General features: G+C 43.5%; 1 protein-coding gene across 11 annotated transcripts in view; it reads left to right on the top strand.

Moving 5' to 3' along the window:
• The window catches only part of FAT1 (FAT atypical cadherin 1), a 138949-nt gene that overhangs the window by 8777 nt on the left and 110794 nt on the right, over positions 1-19378 (top strand). For all 11 annotated transcript variants that reach the window (XR_009212982.1, XR_009212983.1, XM_032149067.2 and 8 more), the window contains exon 2: positions 8926-12208. Coding sequence is in view for 9 of the 11 variants with exons in the window: in XM_032149067.2 (XP_032004958.1) it covers positions 8944-12208 (3265 nt within the window). In the remaining 2 variants the exon portion in view is untranslated. The remainder of the gene's footprint in view (positions 1-8925; positions 12209-19378) is intronic.

The following is a 19378-nucleotide window of genomic DNA, read 5'->3' as shown; positions in this document are numbered from 1 at the left end:
CCTCCTGGGTTCAAGCGATTCTCCTGCTTCAGCCTCCTGAGTAGCTGGGACTACAGGTGCATGCCACCATGCCCGGCTAATTTTTGTATTTTTAATAGAGACGGGATTTCGCCATGTTGGCCAGGATGGTCTCAATCTCTTGACCTCATGATCTGCCCACCTTAGCCTCCCAAAGTACTGGGATTACAGGCGTGAGCCACCATGCCTGGCCAAGCTTGTTTTTTAAGTAGGGGAAGAACCTGTGTGTGTATGGATTCTGCACAAGGTGTCAGGAGTGGGAGGAGCTGTAGAAGAGGCAGGATTTTGTGGCATCAGAGTATCTTTATTTGCAACTGGGATGGGTGGCATCTCTTCTGAGGTGTAAGAAGAGAGAACAGGTGAAGAGAACATTTTAAGAAGAGGAGGGAAGACGGACTTTTCTTCCTGAAGATTTCCATTTTCTTGCTGTACGTAGAACATTCACTTTCCTGGTCCGTCATTTAGTGAAGGGTTGACCGAATCTGATTATACAGGGAGCCCAATTCAACGTATAAAATAAAGTCACCAACTTGGGAGTGGAAGAAGTGGCCATTGTTGATTATTAGCTACTCTGCCAAGATGTCGTTTAAATTACTTCTATTTGTGGAGAAAAATACATTAGATGAGGTGATCTCCACTCACAAGAGGTAAACAATCCGTTTATTGAGTTTCTCCTTGGGCAAAATTTGTCCTGGAATGTGGATGAGGAGAAAGTGGTTGGAGGATAAGGAATATAGAGAGAGGGGAAAGAAGAGAATAGCACAGGAATGCCTCACCCTGCCAGAAATAGACACACAGCCACTGCCTACCTGTCCTGTCTTGTCGTTCCCCGGAGCACGGAACAACTAGAACCCGTCATCTTCATAATGCCAACAGACATGTTTTATAGGTTCATGTAGATAAGTAGGTTTTATCTAGAGGCCGTTTGAAAAATAGGACATCTGCTTAACTTTCTTAAGGGCAAGAACACTTCAGGAATCTATTTGGGATTGATTAAATCATGCACATGCTGAAGTTTTCTGAAAGAGTCAGATTCTGAAGAGTCAGTGACAGTGTGGAACTACAATCTGACTCTTTCAGAAAACTTCAGCATGTGCATGATTTAATCAATCCCAAATAGATTCCTGAAGTGTTCTTGCCCTTAAGAAAGTTAAGCAGATGTCCTATTTTTACCATTCTCAGGGTTAAATTGGAAGCGGTTGTTGATCATGTGAAGGCAATATTTAAATTACGTCTTGCTAGAGTTACTAGATTATTGCAGCCCCAGTCAAAGATAACATAGGAATGGAGTTAGCAGAAGTAATTAAATGACATCTACCAAGCCTAAGGCTGCTGCTCAATTTCTAGGGTCACAGCTTCCTCCGTTCATACTGAAAATCATATGAAGATGGGTTGAAAAGAATTAGTATATACCCAGAAAATAAACAGGATCTACTCATTAGTATTTCAGTGTAAGGATGAAAGCTTTTAAAAGTACCGACATGGCTATGATAATTGAACTAGAAAAATTGAGAGTTTTTTTTCCTGTTGTAAATTTTATCTGGAATGTCTGAAATTTTAGAAATCATTCAACATTTTTTTTAATATACAGTATTTTTAAAAAGCCATTTATGGTGGGTGCGGTGGCTCGTGCCTGTAATCCCAGCACTTTGGGAGGCTGAGATGGGTGGATAACTTGCAGCCAGGAATTCGAGATTAGCCTGGCCAACATGGCGAAACCCCGTCTCTACTGAAATACAAAAGTTAGCTGGTCATGGTGGCGCATGCCTGTAGTCCTAGCTACTTAGGAGGCTGAGGCACGAGAATCGCTTAAACCCAGAAGGCGGAGGTTGCAGTGAGCCGTGATTGCACCACTGTGCTCCAGTCTAGGTGACAGAACAAGACTGTCTTAAACAAAAAACAAACAAAAACAACAACAAAAAAACTCATTTGCAATTCGTAATCTCTTGACAGCTTCATGATCCTGCTTTGAAAATGTGTTTGCCGGCCAGGCACAGGGGCTCACGACTGTAATCCCAGCATTTTGGGAGGTCCAGGCAGGTCTATCAGTTGAGCTCAGGAGTTCGAGACCAGCCTGGGCAACATGGTGAAACCCCATCTCTACAAAAATACAAAAAATTAGCTGGGCATGGTGGTACGCCCAGGTACCCCGGAGGCTGAAGCGGGAGGATCACTCAAGCCTGGAAGGTTGATGCTGCAGTGAGCTATGATGGTGCCACTGCTCTCCAGCCTGGGAGACAGAGCAAGACCCTGTCTCAGTGGGGGGAAAAAAAAGATGCTTGCAATTTAGAGATCTCTTAAAAGTACTTTAAAAATGTGACACTGAACTGAACTCGAAATTCCAAATTTTAATCATGAGTTAAATTCTACTGACGCTTTCACTATGTTGATAGAAAATGAGAGTGGAGAAGAGCACAGTGAGGGAGAACACAAAGTTCTCAACTTAATAATTTTGTGTTTTTATCATAACATGTGGAATGAAAAGTTTAATAATGTTGTCCTGTTCCATAAAGGCTAGAATGACTACTTGTGCTTGTAAGAATTGTGACCTCTCAGTAATAAATATGCAGCGTTCAACAGAATTGATGCATTGTGTGATGCTGTGTCTCACCTAATGTCGTGTCTCTGTGGCGTTTGAAACCCTTCAAAGACTTGAGCTTGAGGTCATCTAAACACTTGAATATATGCAGTTATGTTTTCAGCACAGGGGCTGTGTTCTGTTTTGCGAAGAATGTGCAGTCACGGTAATTGATTGAAGCATTTTACATGAAGGTCTCCCTGATGAAGAAATATGAAGATATTAATATCTGATTTTTACTGGAAAAGTTGTTTTTCTCCCGTATTTGTAGATTTTCAGAGATTTATGCTAAAGATATTTAAGCTTTGGACTGGGAGCCCTTCTCCTTCAAGGCTGAAATAAGTAAACACTCTTTGTTTTTGCTTTGGAAAATGCATTTTAGAAATCCGAAATTACAGTGAGTTTAAGTAGTGTGATCACCTTCTAAATATCAAAGTATAGCCCTTGGCTCAGATGGTCTTGGGAGTTTAATTTCCGTAAGCAAAGGAGTAGGCGATAAGGTCCTTTTTAGATGAAATGGTGTTTTGAGTCTTTCCCGCCTTCAGCTTTACTGTTTGTTTTGCATAAGAGCCACAGCCATTGTTTTGATCAGGGTGGTTTTTCTAGTGAAATAGGAGTTCGTGGTTCTTGGTTGCATTACTGCAGGGTTAACAATATCTCCCAAAAAGTGTATTTTTTCATTTACTAATTTATTCTCCTCTCAGTAGCCTTCTGTTAGCCAAGTTTGCAGAGTACATTCAGGGTTTTCGAAGGTCTCAGTTAGGAATGTGGTCCACAAGTCCGTCCCAGCTGTATTGTGGAACTGGTGAGTAGGATGTGGAAGGTAATTGCATGTTTGGGAATCCAGTTGGGGATGAGTGGGTGGTGGCGGGGGCTGTGGTGGGACTGAGCACCTGGGACACCATGGGGAGAGAACAGCCGTAGCAATCTGACGTGTTGGGCATGGTCTGTGTGTCTTAGGGGATGGAACAGTGCCAGAGCCTTCTGGTGGGGGGATGGAGGGGGAAGCAGCGTAGCGCATTAGCGAGTATTTTTTTTTGTTTTTGAGACAGAGTCTTGCTCTGTCACCTAGGCTGGAGTGCAGTGGTGCGATCTCAGCTCAGTGCAACCTCCGTCTCCCTCGTTCAAGGGATTCTCCTGCCTCTGCCTCCCAAGTAGCTGGGACTACAGGCTCACACCACCACACCCAGCTAATTTTTGTATTTTTAGTAGAGACAGGGTTTCATCATGTTGGCCAGGATGGTCTCGATCTCTTGACCTCGTGATCCACCCGCCTCGGCCTCCCAAAGTGCTGGGATTACAGGTGTGAGCCACCGTGCCCAGCTGGATTAGTGAGTATTTATATTATATAGAACTCCAAGTTCTAATGTTGGGCTTCAGCTCTACAAAAATCTTTATTTACTGACTGTTTCTTACTGCACCACTGTGCTGTGGTTCCCTTTTCCTCTCAGTGGCCGCCATCTCCGCTGTCAGGGCCTCCCATTTGGACCCTTCAAATCTTGGGGCTGTGCTCTTGGATTTTTTTCTTCTGCTTGCTGTCTTCCTTGGTGATCTCATTCAGTTCTGTGGTTTTAAATACCATCTTTCATATTCAGACAACTCTCAAATTTCTATCTGCCGGCTGGAGTCTCCCACATATCTGCTGCCCACTCACAATCTTTACTTGGATAGCCGGTAGCTGTTCCCATGTTACCCTGTCCAAAACTGACCTCCGGATCTGCTCCCCGAGGCTGCTCCTCCTCCTGTCTCCCTCTTGGTTCCTGGCCCCCTTGTTCTCTATGCTCAGCAGTCTTCGGCATCTTCTCTGGTACTGCTCTCTCCTCCTTTCCCTCCCTCACCCCACTCCAGTGCATCAGGCAACCTTGAAGTAGATTCAGAATCTGCCCCCACCCCCGTTGTGCCCTAGCCCGCACACGCTCCGCCTGAATCTGCCCCCCACCCCCGTTGTGCCCTAGCCCGCACACACTCCGCCTGTGTTGTGGCCGCAGCCTCTGACTGTTCTGGTTGCCCTCCAGCTTCTGCCCTGGCTGCCCACCGGCTTTTCCGTTTTACTGAGACCATGGCACTTCTCTGTTCAGAATCAGCTGGGGGGCTTCTCATTTGATTCATACTAAACTCTAAAGTCCTAAAAATCATCCTTTATCCATGAGTCCATACTGATCTTGACAAAAAAAAAGATTCAGGCTGGATGCAGTGGCTCACACCTGTAATCCCAGCAGTTAGGGAGGCCGAGTGGGCGGATCGCTTGAGCCTGGGTGTTTGAGACCAGCCTGGGCAACATGGTGAAACCCCGTCTCTATAAAAAATACAGACATGAGCCAGGCGTGCTGTAGTCCCTGAGTATGTAAAATTCTCAGTCTAAATCTGCAGGCACACCTATAGTCCCAGCTACTCAAGAGGCTGAGACTGGGACCCTTAAAGCTCAAAGCTTCGGTGAGCTGTGATCGCGCCACTGCACTCCAGCCTGGGTGAGAGAGCGAGACTCTGTCTAAAAAAGAAAAAAAATTGAATAAATAAATGGAGGAAGATAGACAAATCAGTTTCTAGAAGAATTCTAAATATTTTGGGTAGCGAAACTCTCTACCTCTTAAGCGTGGGCTGCGTGCAGTGACTTCCTTACCGAGAATACGGTACAGGAAGGGGTGAAAGTAACCTGACTGTGAAGATACCTGGCAGACACTACCTCAGCCACGTGGTCAGGGGCAGCGTCAGCATCGATAAATCGTGTTGATTTTACCCCTTGCTGCGGTGTGGTGGGAATGACACTTTACCTCTGTGGCTTTTCTCCCCAAACATAACCCCATCTAATCAGGAGAGAAACAGCAGCTTCCAGGTGAGGGACATCCTACAAAATACCTGACTAGTACTTCTGGAAACTGTCCAGATCATTAAAAGAAGGAAAATCTGAGAAACGTACATTCCAGAGGAGCCTTAGGAGACATGACAGCTGAATGTAAGGTGGTGTCTTGGAAGGGATTCTGGGATGAAGAGAAAGCCTTGCGTAAAATCTGAGTGAAGTATGGACTGTAGTTAATGGTGACGTGTCGGTACTGGTTTGTTAGTTGTATCTAGTATGATGTACTAATGTGAGATGTTAACAGTAGGGGAAGCTCTCTTTGCAGCTCTTCTGTAAATCTAGCAGCATATTCTAAAATAAGGTTTATTTTTTAAAAAAGAACCCCCTTCACGATAGGTTCTCTCCCAGAATGTGCCCCGGCCTTACCGCTGTCCGTCAACCACTGTGCTCCAGCCACGCGGTCTCTTTCTGGCTTCCCTAATCTAGTGCTTCTCTGCGGGGTGTGACTTTCTGCCCTAGTGGATGTTTGGCAATGTCTCGAGCTAGAGGTATCTTTAGTCATCATAGCTGGGTGATGAGGGGGATGCCACAGGCTTCTAACTGGTGGGGACCAGGAATCATATTGAACACTCTACGTCGCCCCAAAGAATCTAAGAGTTGCCCAGCATGTCACTAGTGTAAGCGCTGACCCTTTGAATTTAGGTTTCCCTCTTTTCCTTCAGGTTCCTGACCCTGGTCTCTCTTTGCCCTGCTTTAGTTTTCTCCTTAGCACTTAATTATCAGCATCGGATATACTCTGTTTGTCTGTCTGTCTGTCTGTCTGTCTGTCTGTCTGTGTCTGGCCAGGAAATGTATCTCCCATCAGGACTTGTTGGTAATTTAGTTCACTTTTGAATCCCCAGCATCTAGAACTGCACCTGATACATAGTTGATGCTCATTAAACTTATGTAAAAGGAATTAATTAATGAAAGGGGTGAGTAGATGATAAAGGTAACACATACTCGTGCTAAAAAAACCATAGTAGAGAAAAATGCCACAGTAATCATTCCCTCAGCTACCTGTTTCTCTACCGGTTCTCCAAGAAGTTACCACTGTTAACAGTTGCTTGTCTGCCTAGACTTTTCTGTCCATTTTTAAGTATATCCGTGGGTACATTTTATCTGCCCCTCTTCTCCTCTTTTTTAAATAAACATAAATAGGATCAGCTTAGTTTTTCCAGTTAATATAGCTAGACATATGTCAACATACAGAGTGCTATCGTACCTTTTAATGGCTGCATGATAACTTTATATGTAGAATTAAGCAAAATACTTCTAGTGCTTGCAGTAGAGTCCTGGTACAATATTTTGTTGTACAGTGGATGATGGTAAAAATGTCTCCTAAAACATAATGTGACTTCTAAAACAAAAGACACTGCTTGCTAAACATCATGCAAGTGTTTTTGGTTTTGTTTTTTTGTTTTTGAGACAGAGTCTAGCTCTTTTGCCCAGGCTGGAGTGCAGTGGCATGATCTCGGCTCACTGCAATCTCTGCCTCCCGGGTTCCAGTGATTCTCCTGCCTCAGCCTCTGGAGTAACTGAGATTACAGGCTTGCTCCACCACATCCTGCTAATTTTTGTATTTTTAGTAGAGACGGGGTTTCACCATGTTGGCCAGGCTAGTCTTGAACTCCTGAGCTCAAGGGATCCACCTGCCTTGGCCTCCCAAAGTGCTGGGATTACAGGTGTGAGCCACCGTGCCCAGCCTCTTTATATGTATTTTTATTTCTAGTTTGTAAATCTCTTGGGATTGGGATCTTTGTCTTTTATTCCTTAACACCGTGCAAGGTTCTGTCTAATAAGGTCCTCCATACCTGTAGGTTGAACTTTTCATTTGTTTTGATAAAATTACAAGATTATTTTATAATATTCAAATTTCCCTGAGTATTAGAACTGTTGACTAAATGGAGATACTTAAAGAGATAGTTTTGGGAGCAAATTGTTTTCTTATTTCGTTTAAATGATAATTGTTCTCCTGGAAGCCAAAAATCTGTTTAATTTCTGACTTTATCTGGAGAGGAGAAGGCGTCATAGCTAAAGAACAAGTTAGGGTGGCCAACTTGACCGTGATTCAATATCAATTAAGCTTTAATTGCTTTAAGCACATCAGGTCTTTTTTTCTCCCTAATGCAATGACTTATGGGGCAGAGTTGGCAGTAGCTAAGTTAAGATACTATAAATTAATGTTGTTGTACCAATTTCAACTGGGCTGTCAAACCCACCCTCCAGTTTGCCATTCATTTACCTCTGGTAGCATTCACATTTTGTGAATATTAATTTGAGAGTCACTTTGCAAGATGACAGTGCTGTCCTTTGTGAAGCTGCGTTGATTTACAGGATGAATCTGTTGGCGAAGGGGAACAGTTGATCTGAAAATAACTGTCCTGCTTCCCTGGCCAGACCTCAGCCCAGTGGACTTCTCCCGCCTTCCCATTTGTCATTTGTTAAAGACAACGTTTTCTTCATTTCTTCAGTTTCTCTCTTTCCTCCGCCAGTCACCCAGGGACTGTCCTGCAGGGTCTGCCACCATGTATTAATAGACTGATTTGACCCTTAACGTGTGTTAGCTTGGAAGATTTAGCTTTTGTGTGTGTGTGTGTGATCTTCTCATGGAGGGGCCCAGGGTGACAGGTTGTTCGATGCCCTGAAGATAGGAGACATTCTGTGAACAACTGGTTGTTGACAGCAGCAGTGATAAAACATTGATATAGTTGGTAAGGTTTGCTTCACTGACTTAGGAAAAACGCTGTTTGACATCAGGCTGCTGAATTCTGTTTTTTATTTTGTCAATCGCCTTTCTTTGGGGCTTATGTTAGTGATAAGTATCAGACTTGATATAATTATTTTAATACTTTTAAGTAGTTATATAAAGCTAAATGAGACAATAAACCCTTACATTATGTAGGGAGTCTACTTAACCATTCTTATACAGAAATAATATAATTTCAGGATAAATTTTGAAATGAGATTACAAGCTGTTGTTATGGGGCGCCATGTAAAACCACTGCTAGTTTTTGTTTTTTTCTGAGTTAGTTGTCAGAAGCTTTGCATTCTCACAATACTGTAGGGGCATTACATTTGCCAGCTTTTGATCGTTTAATTCGTTGTATGTAAGTAAATGTAAACAATGTTCATTACTTTTTAACAGTTGCTTATATTTGCCTTAACGATTTAAATATAAAAATATAACTTAGTTGTTACACCTAGTAGCCTTTCATTTGATACTCACGAAGATTTTTGAGTCATTTAAATATGAAAGATAGGACCTTGTTCAAAAATGAAAAGGAAGTTTTTGCTAAGCTTAGTAATTCTAGACATGTTACAAGAATGTCGATACTTACATTGGAAAACATGAAAAAATCCAAAACCGTTGCATTTATTTACATTCCATGTGTATGGAAAATATTTTTTTAAATGAGAGGTTTAAAACAATGTACACACTTTCGCTTGTTTTATTTCCCCAAGGTAATGATTCTGATTTCTTCTGTTTCAGATTCCCGACAGTTAAGCAATGGGGAGACATTTGGCCTTGCTCCTGCTTCTCCTCCTCCTCTTCCAACATTTTGGAGACAGTGATGGCAGTCAACGACTTGAACAGACTCCTCTACAGTTTACACACCTCGAGTACAACGTCACTGTGCATGAGAACTCTGCAGCTAAGACTTACGTGGGGCATCCTGTCAAGATGGGTATTTACATTACACAGCCATCGTGGGAAGTAAGGTACAAAATTGTTTCCGGAGACAGTGAAAACCTGTTCAAAGCTGAAGAGTACATTCTCGGAGACTTTTGCTTTCTAAGAATAAGGACCAAAGGAGGAAATACAGCTATTCTTAATAGAGAAGTGAAAGACCACTACACATTGATAGTGAAAGCACTTGAAAAAAATACTAATGTGGAGGCGCGAACAAAGGTCAGGGTGCAGGTGCTGGATACAAATGACTTGAGGCCGTTATTCTCACCCACCTCATACAGCGTTTCTTTACCTGAAAACACAGCCATAAGGACCAGTATTGCAAGAGTCAGCGCCACAGACGCAGACATAGGAACCAACGGGGAATTTTACTACAGTTTTAAAGATCGAACAGATATGTTTGCTATTCACCCAACCAGTGGTGTGATAGTGTTAACTGGTAGACTCGATTACCTGGAGACCAAGCTCTATGAGATGGAAATCCTCGCTGTGGACCGTGGAATGAAATTGTATGGGGGCAGTGGCATCAGCAGCATGGCCAAGCTAACAGCGCACGTCGAACAGGCCAATGAATGTGCCCCGGTGATTACAGCAGTGACATTGTCACCGTCAGAGCTGGACAGGGACCCAGCATATGCAATTGTGACAGTGGATGACTGCGATCAGGGTGCCAATGGTGACATAGCATCTTTAAGCATCGTGGCAGGCGACCTTCTCCAGCAGTTCAGAACAGTGAGGTCCTTTCCAGGGAGTAAGGAGTATAAAGTCAAAGCCATCGGTGGTGTTGATTGGGACAGTCATCCTTTCGGCTACAATCTCACACTACAGGCTAAAGATAAAGGAACTCCGCCCCAGTTCTCTTCTGTTAAAGTAATTCACGTGACTTCTCCACAGTTCAAAGCCGGGCCAGTCAAGTTTGAAAAGGATGTTTACAGAGCAGAAATAAGTGAATTTGCTCCTCCCAACGCACCTGTGGTCATGGTAAAAGCCATTCCTGGTTATTCCCATTTGAGGTATGTTTTTAAAAGTACACCCGGAAAAGCTAAATTCAGTTTAAATTACAACACTGGTCTCATTTCTATTTTAGAACCAGTTAAAAGACAGCAGGCAGCCCATTTTGAACTTGAAGTAACAACAAGTGACAGAAAAGCGTCCACCAAGGTCTTGGTGAAAGTCTTAGGTGCAAATAGCAATCCCCCTGAATTTACCCAGACAGCGTACAAAGCTGCTTTTGACGAGAACGTGCCCATTGGTACTACTGTCATGAGCTTGAGTGCCGTAGACCCTGATGAGGGTGAGAATGGGTACGTGACATACAGTATCGCAAATTTAAATCGCGTGCCATTTGCGATTGACCATTTCACTGGTGCTGTGAGTACGTCAGAAAACCTGGACTACGAACTGATGCCTCGGGTTTATACCCTGAGGATTCGTGCATCAGACTGGGGCTTGCCGTACCGCCGGGAAGTCGAAGTCCTTGCTACAATTACTCTCAATAACTTGAATGACAACACACCTTTGTTTGAGAAAATAAATTGTGAAGGGACAATTCCCAGAGATCTAGGCGTGGGAGAGCAAATAACCACTGTTTCTGCTATTGATGCAGATGAACTTCAGCTGGTACAGTATCAGATTGAAGCTGGAAATGAACTGGATTTGTTTAGTTTAAACCCCAACTCTGGGGTATTGTCATTAAAGCAATCGCTAATGGATGGCTTAGCTGCAAAGATGTCTTTTCACAGTCTGAGAATCACAGCTACAGATGGAGAAAATTTTGCCACACCATTATATATCAACATAACAGTGGCTGCCAGTCGCAAGCTGGTAAACTTGCAGTGTGAAGAGACTGGTGTTGCCAAAATGCTGGCAGAGAAGCTCCTGCAGGCAAATAAATTACACAACCAGGGAGAGGTGGAGGACGTTTTCTTTGATTCTCACTCTGTCAATGCTCACATACCGCAGTTTAGAAGCACTCTTCCAACTGGTATTCAGGTAAAGGAAAACCAGCCTGTGGGTTCCAGTGTAATTTTCATGAATTCCACTGACCTTGACACTGGCTTCAATGGAAAACTGGTCTATGCTATTTCTGGAGGAAATGAGGATAGTTGCTTCATGATTGACATGGAAACAGGAATGCTGAAAATTTTATCTCCTCTTGACCGTGAAACAACAGACAAATACGCCCTGAATATTACCGTCTATGACCTTGGGATACCCCAGAAAGCTGCATGGCGTCTTCTACATGTCGTGGTTGTTGATGCCAATGATAATCCACCCGAGTTTTTACAGGAGAGCTATTTTGTGGAAGTGAGTGAAGACAAGGGGGTACATAGTGAAATCATCCAGGTTGAAGCCACAGATAAAGACCTAGGGCCCAACGGACACGTGACATACTCGATTCTTACAGACACAGATACATTTTCAATTGACAGCGTGACGGGTGTTGTTAAAATCGCGCGCCCTCTGGATCGAGAGCTGCAGCATGAACACTACTTGAAGATTGAAGCCAGGGACCAAGCCAGAGAAGAGCCTCAGCTGTTCTCCACTGTCGTTTTGAAAGTATCACTAGAAGATGTTAATGACAACCCACCTAAATTTATTCCACCTAATTATCGTGTGAAAGTCCGAGAGGATCTTCCAGAAGGAACCGTCATCATGTGGTTAGAAGCGCACGATCCTGATTTAGGTCAGTCTGGTCAAGTGAGATACAGCCTTATGGACCACGGAGAAGGAAACTTTGATGTGGATAAACTCAGTGGAGCAGTTAGAATCGTCCAGCAGTTGGACTTTGAGAAGAAGCAAGTGTATAATCTCACTGTGAGGGCCAAAGACAAGGGAAAGCCAGTTTCTCTGTCCTCTACTTGCTATGTTGAAGTTGAGGTGGTTGATGTGAATGAGAACTTGCACCCACCCGTGTTTTCCAGCTTTGTGGAAAAGGGGACGGTGAAAGAAGATGTGCTTATTGGTTCATTGGTAATGACAGTGTCGGCTCATGATGAGGACGCCGGAAGAGATGGGGAGATCCGATACTCCATCAGAGATGGTTCTGGTGTTGGTGTTTTCAGAATAGGTGAAGAGACAGGTAAATATGTTTTTGTTGCTCTCATTTGATGCCCTCTTCCTTTTTTTTTTTTAAAACCATCTGCCCTGTGGCAGCTTCTTCAGAATTCCCAGTTGCTCTTTGGGCTCGGTATAGAAGTGTGTGTGAATATTTTTTTGGCCCGGCTGCTGTATGTAGGTGTGTTTATTCGTAGTAAGCCATCAAGATGGAAACAAAAGGGCCTGAATGATTTAAGTGGCGTAAAGTGAGTAAAAGACCAGGGATACGTTGAAATTGTTACCACTGATACTGATCTCCAAATTTGTACTCTATTATCAAAAGCATCATTATGGTTTTGTTCTAACTTTGAAAAGCCTTTCCAACTTTTTTCAGTCACTATATTTGCAGGCTCATACTTAGAACAACTCCTGCTACCATCTGGCATGCCATTCAGAGGTTGTTGCACACCTGCGAAGTTATCCAGTGCACGAGAGATTATGTGCCAAAACTTCTCTAATGTGGTCTTCACGTAGTGCCTCGTCTAGGTTTTGGTCGAGAGGCAGAGGCAGGGCAGTGGCATGCTGAACTGAAAAGACCTGGCTTGGAATCCTGGCTCTTCTAGTTGGTAGTTGGTGATCTTGGACAGCAAATGACTTCTTAGAACTAACTTTTTCCTCTACTACATGGGGACACTTAGAATTACTGGAAGGTGTAAGTGAGGGTAAAGTGAAATAACACGGGAAAACTCCTGACGTGTAGTAGGTTTATTCATGGTAGTAGTGCTTTGTTGTAATACTGAAGGTTCTGAAACCGGGACCTCCAAGGCAGCAGTCCAAGCTAGAATGTGCATGTGTTGCACTTTGTACGTACCTCAGTCTTGCTGCACAGATATTGTAGTTATATGTCAATATGTCCTGGTGGAGTGTGAGCCTTTCAGGGCAGGCTTTTAGCCCCTGCATCTTCTGTCTTCAGCACCTAGCAAAAAGTGCCTGGCACATAGAAGCTGTTCAATCAGCGTTAAAAGACTGCATGAGTGGATGTGTCGGCTTTTCATGTCCTGCCCTCTGAGAATGATAGTGGAAATAGAAGGGTGATCATAGCAGTCATCAGCAATAGGTGGGGCTCAATTTGTTTACTAATCTCACCCATGTGTACTTTATAAATCTGTGCATTTTAAAAGGGACCTTTTAAAAATTACCTTTAAACTTTATATATTCAGTAATACCACACACACAAAAAAACAAGAGTCTTCAGTCAACACCCACCCGGGGATCCATGCCCACATCTAATAGGTGTGTAGCACATGAAAAATGTAACTGCTGTTTAGAATTACATTATTTTGGGCTGGGTGCAATGGCTCACGCCTGTATTCGCAGCACTTTGGGAGGCACAGGTGGGAGGATTGCTTGAGGCCAAGAGTTCAAGACCAGCCTGGGTAATAGCAAAACCTCGTTTCTACCAAAAAAAAAAAAAAAAAAAAAAAAAAAAAGCTGGGCTGGTGGTACACCTGTAGTCCCAGCTACTTGGGAGGCTGAGGTGGGAGGATGGCTTGAGTCCAGGAGGTCAAGGCTGGAGGAAGCTGTGATTGTGCTGTTGCACTCCAGCCTGGGCAACAGAGCCAGACTATCTCAAAAAAAAAAAAAAGTTATTTTGGAAGTTGTAATATATTTTTTGTGCTTCTATTAATGCAAGGAATTCTTTTTCTGTTAGTTATGTGCCACTAGCATATGGCCTATGTATTAAGTCTGCAGACTGTGTATCACTCTTTAAAATACCCATATTTCAAGAGAAAATAACATAAGCAACAGCATTTGATAATCCTCTGAAGAGTAGAATGTCTTTTTTATCATTTTATCTGTCCAATATAAGTTAGAATTTTCAGATACCGTTTCAACATAGAAAAATACCCCAAATTTAATAACTGAAGCTGCATCAAACTGTTTTGTAAAATTTTTAAAGAACAGTTATTTCTACTTTTTTTTCTTCTCCAAAGTAGGTTTCAAAAGCCTATAAAGAACTGCTAAAAGTTAAAGTTGAGACAGAAAATGGAACCAAAACCTTAATTTAAATTCTCTTCATGACTTTGTATGAACACTGCCTTTTGGGTTTATTCTTTCAAGTGAAGAAGAGTATTTTTATTGTTGCTTTTTAAGGAATCATTTCGAAACTAGTATTTTTCCCCTATACATTTAAGACATTGGGATATTTTTACTACCAAGAAAAGAAAAATAAGGAAACAACCAGCCAGACGAAGTGGTGTCCCAGAATAGATTTATGGTATTTTCCAGAAAGGGCAGTGCCAGTCTTTTCCTGTAGTAATTTAGTGGGAGAGCGGGGAGGTGTTGGGATTGTGGGCAGTGGGGTTGGTAGGTATGTAAGAAACTGTTACACATTTGTGTAAATATTGAGATTTAAAGGTGAGAGAGAAGCTGGAAATTCGTAGGTCATTTATTCTGTGGTCCTTGCTTTACAGAGAAAGTAGTGTACAGTAGACTTATGTTTATATGCTTTTGGAAATGAATAAAAGTGATGGAATAATATTTACACATTGGACCTCATATTCATTACAAGATACATTTTTTTGGCAGAAGAATTATCAGCCCAGGTTATTTCTTCAGAGATTCCCGGCAGGACAATTGGTATCACAGTGTAGAAACTCCTTTAGGAAAAATCAGTATATTTTGTTGGCTAAAATTAGGCATGCTAATTATTCACTTGGAGTGTGTCTTAACTAATTTCTAGGGCATGAAGGAAGTGTGGAAAGATGCGTGTCAGGTGAAGAGATGGGGGGCAGTTGAGGAACACCCGTGGGGGCCGCCGGAGACTGCACTACAGCTCAGTGTGCCTTGGCGTGCACCCGGCCCAGGCCGGGCTGGTGCTTGCTGGAACTTCACTCCCTGCCCATTGCCCATGTCTGCCAGGTCTTCTTTGCCTAACTCTGGTGCATTTAATATTGTGCTAATTAACATGAGCCTGTGCAGGAGTGCTGTGGCTCTGGGGACCAACAACCTGTCCACATAACTGTTTGCTTCTTGTCTTTGACTTAAAGCTACTAGTGTTGGTTGAGTATTATAACCAAATTTTTGTCATATTTTACCTATTTCAACCTAGTCAAATATGTGTATCATTTATGTACTTTTCACAGAACGGAGAACCTATCCAGCAAGCTGAATGAAGTTCTATTTAAGATCTTTCCTTTTCTTCTCTTTAAATCTGCTTAGATTGGAAACATCCTCTGAAAAGTAGTTTTCTGTTTTTGTAGAAGTAGAAATTCTATGGACTACCTAAAAATCTGTCACCAAATGGACAGTCCTGTTAGCTCTGTGTTGTTAGCTCTGTGTTTTGTGCATGTTCCGCAAATGGCTTTGCAGCGAGAGAAAGCGTAGTGTCGGAGTGGGGATGGCGGGCGCGGACTCCTGCAGGCCTCGCGGTATCATCTGCCCTTCCTGGAGAGGCCTCTGGATGTTGGTGAACTGTTCTGACAGATCCATGCCACGTGACTGCCCTTCCATGTGAGGTTTGGAAGGGGAGAGGGCCATGTGAAAAATTATTTGGAAAGTCAGTCTCCTTAGAGAGCCAGTTTCCAGAGCTCTAATTAGGATTCTCCTCCTCAGATTGCTATCCGTAAGGTCTACAGTGAGGATTATAAAGTAGATTTAACAAAGATGTTTAGGGGAGTAAAGATCTTTGAAGCATGTGTAATCCCACATTCAGGGTTTGGGCTGCCTGACATGCTTCTCAGCATCCAACCCCCTCTTCTACTTCAGATCCATTCTCTGTTGCTTTGTTGTAAGTTTCAACAGGTTTTCCTGTAATTAAAGCAGAATAAAATCTGGAGCATCCCTCCTGTGGGTGTGTGGAATAAATTTGGTGTAGTGTTCTTAGCTGATGGGTACTAACCAAGTTAATTATTACTTGAGCACCAATGAAATGCTGCAGCTTTTTGTTCATTTTTAAAACTAAGATAAAGTCTAGAAAAATGCCTGGCCAGAAGATTTTGTAGCAATTGTGAATAGAAGTCGGTATTGAAGCAGTGTTGGGTTGAGGTCTGTTCCCTGATGTGTGTATTGCATACAGGATGCCCTGGAAGGTGTTTGACCTTCAGTCTGGAGTAGTTTGGTTCTGTTTTTGGCTGTTATGTTAGTATACAAAGCAGCCCAGGACAAGTGTTTCCCCTTCTGACTCTACTTATTTGGGGAAACCATGTTTTTCATTAAGATAAGAGCAGATTTCTAAACATATTACTGCTGTGTTACTTTTAGCATCCCAATCCTGGTTTCAGGATTGAAATTTACGTTTTGATGAAAAGACTGGGAATGAATTAATATGGAAGTGCAGCCGTTGTCACAAGTTAAGTCAGCATTTATGAAATACGGGAAGGGAAATGACATTTTTCTTAAGAGAAAATGGCTGCATTCACACGATGGAGAGTGTTGGAGCACCATCCCTGTGTCACCTGTGTGGAGGTTGGCTCCTGGCCTCGTCTCTGTGTCATCTCTGTGTCACCTGTGTGCAGGTCGGCTCCTGGCCTCGTCTCTCTGTCTCCTGTGTGGAGGTCGGCTCCGGCCTCCCCACCTAGGTGAGCACAGGTGAGTGCATTTCTACAGTGGGAAGGGAAGGGAATCCCGGCCCAGGCTAACCTGATTGTTGACCTCAGTCAGGGAAAATGTTTCTGGAGCTTCTGTCTGGTTCTGCAGAACTCTGAATATTTCAGCTATTTATTATTCATTCAAGTTAGAAACCCTTTTCCTCTTATGAAGTAGGATATTTTACATACACCCTGGGACCCCTGCTCCTGCTGCACGTCCTCCTGTGACAGGAGATGGAGTGAGGAGGGGGCTGATGGGCCCCGGATCCTGACTGAAGGGTCCACAAGTGGCTGAGAGCTGGGTGGCTGCTGGAAGCCTGGCCTGCTGTGGTGGGACCTGATGCCCTGTGAGAGCTGGGGCTGGAATTCCTGGCAGCAGGAGCTTGATTAGAGACTGGTGGGAGGCCCAGCAGAGAGTTAAAAAATGTGCTGGTGAAAGGGCTTTTGTGTTGCTGGCTCCTCCCTGAAGTGGCAGCAGCTGCTGTCCTCTTGGCTCTTTTTGTTCTCCTCCTAGGAAAGCTTAAGAGAAAAGAAACTCATTTCCCAGCCACAGGGAGACTGGAAGTTGCGTTTTGGCAGAAGTGATGTTACCACAGTGTGCTGTTGCTGTGTTCTGGGATCAAAATCGTGTGTGTGTGTGTGTGTGTGTGTGTGTGTGTGGTTCTGAGTCAAGCAGGGCACGGTAATAATTTCTGCCAGGGGAAGGGTCTTTCTTTGAAGCAGGAAGATGTTAAGGTGAAAATAGGACCTAGTCGAAACCCTAAGGAAGTTCCATTTTCTTACTAAACAAAACAGAGACTCAGCTTTTCTTTAGTTATTTGTATGATGTGTAACACGTTGATGCTTTACTGACTGAACAGGTCTAGTCTGGAGAGGCTTTGGGATGGGAAACTCGGGGGACCGTGATTCAGGGCCATCCCACGTTGTGGGGCAGCATGCGGTGACGCTTGCAGTGCTGTGATGTAATTCTCAGAGTGTGCAGGGGCCAGGACCCGGAGGTGTGGGGTGGAAACAGCGTACGTCGAACAGGCCGGCTTTGTCCTCATGCTGTCAGTGGTAATGACACTGGTGGTGAGCATCAGTGTAGTAATAACCACGACACTGAGTGTCACAGCTGGGTACTGGGCCCAGCATCCTGTGTGTGCCAATCCGTTTAATTCTCACAACCACCGGGTGGACTCTGTTATCCCTATGTTACAGGATGAAACGTGAATGAGAGGTTAAGTAACTTGCCCAGGACTTCTTGGGTGCTAAGTGCCAGAACCACATTTTACTCCTCTTACTCTTTCGAGAATGATCTACAGATGCCGTAAGGGAGCCTGTTCAAAAACGACTAGTTACGTGGGTTTCTGTGCTAAGCTGGATTAGGCTGGGTTGCAGACTTGAATCCTAGATTTGGTGCTTGGTCCTGAAGGAGTCTTGAATGTAAGAATCTTCCAGCATTTTTACTCTGAATGACATATTGCTATTTAGCACGATTAGGAGGACAGGAGTTTGAATTCCGCCGCGGTGGCATTCAGCAAGTCAACATCATGCCAGTGAAGGCGTGGGTGAATCCAGGTGAGTGCAGGTAGCTTCCCTTGTCTCACTGGCCATTGAGGAGACGGACAAGTGTCATATTTGTGTTTGCAACTGTAAAAGTGTGATTTCGTCGGTAAAAATGCCGCCCATCTGAACTGGACAGGACGTTAGTTGTTGGAAGGCTTTTCTCATGGAAACCATGTCTAAGATGGTGGTTAGGGCCCCAGCTTTCACGCCTGCACAGCCGAAGCTAACCTGATTTGTACCTCCCTCTGCATCGAGTTACGTGAGGCCATCGTTCCCTTGCCTTGTCCTCCTTGGTGCTTTGGCGTCAGCAGCTGTCCCCCTGGCCATCTGGTATGGGGCGAGAAAGCCAGAGCAAGCTTACTCACCGTCCCCCTCGCCAGGGAGCTGTTTTGTGTCCTAAGGATGTTTAAGGATTGGGTGTTCGTAATTTGTTGAGTGACCTGTGTGTGTGGAGGTTTAATGTTCACTCAATACCTGGTCTGTTCTTTCCAATTACCTACCTCGTACAACTATGCAAATGGAAAAGATTGTAAGCTTTAGCTGTTAGTTTAAACGCTGGAGATTTTCTTACCATTTAGTTCCCAGTGTTTTTACTTTTTGGATTATTTTAGTTCGTAGGGCTGGATTTGTCACGTTTTTATTTATTAGTGTGTGTTTTGTGTACTGTTATTTTGCGGTTGCCTTCCTGGCATTTTTTTTTTTTTTTTTAAACAGCAGACCATGCTGCTTGTAAATAGTGCACGCTCACCATACAAGACATAGTGCCGCAAAGCACAATCTTTTCTGCCTTTGTTACTAGGAATAAATGGACTTGGAAAGATTGCCGTTCAAGGGCACATGCCTGCACTTGTTGAATTGGCAGTTCTCCAGTTTCACAGCAGTGACAGTAAGTCTAGGAAACGATTCACGTATATACTTCAAGGGCCAGTCTTATCAATTAACTTGCCTTGCCAGTTCAACGATACCGTATCTCCTTCGAATATCTGATACCATGTTGAACTCGGTGCATTGCTAGGTCTCCAAGTGGTTCAACCTGTTGAATGAGATTCTTTAGAATGTCTTACGCATTTCATGTT

Source organism: Hylobates moloch, unplaced genomic scaffold, assembly GCF_009828535.3.
Source record: "Hylobates moloch isolate HMO894 unplaced genomic scaffold, HMol_V3 SCAFFOLD_3, whole genome shotgun sequence".
Classification (NCBI taxonomy): domain Eukaryota; kingdom Metazoa; phylum Chordata; class Mammalia; order Primates; family Hylobatidae; genus Hylobates; species Hylobates moloch.
The sequence above is the reverse complement of the archived record's forward strand: the minus strand, read 5'-3'. Positions and strand labels throughout refer to the sequence as shown.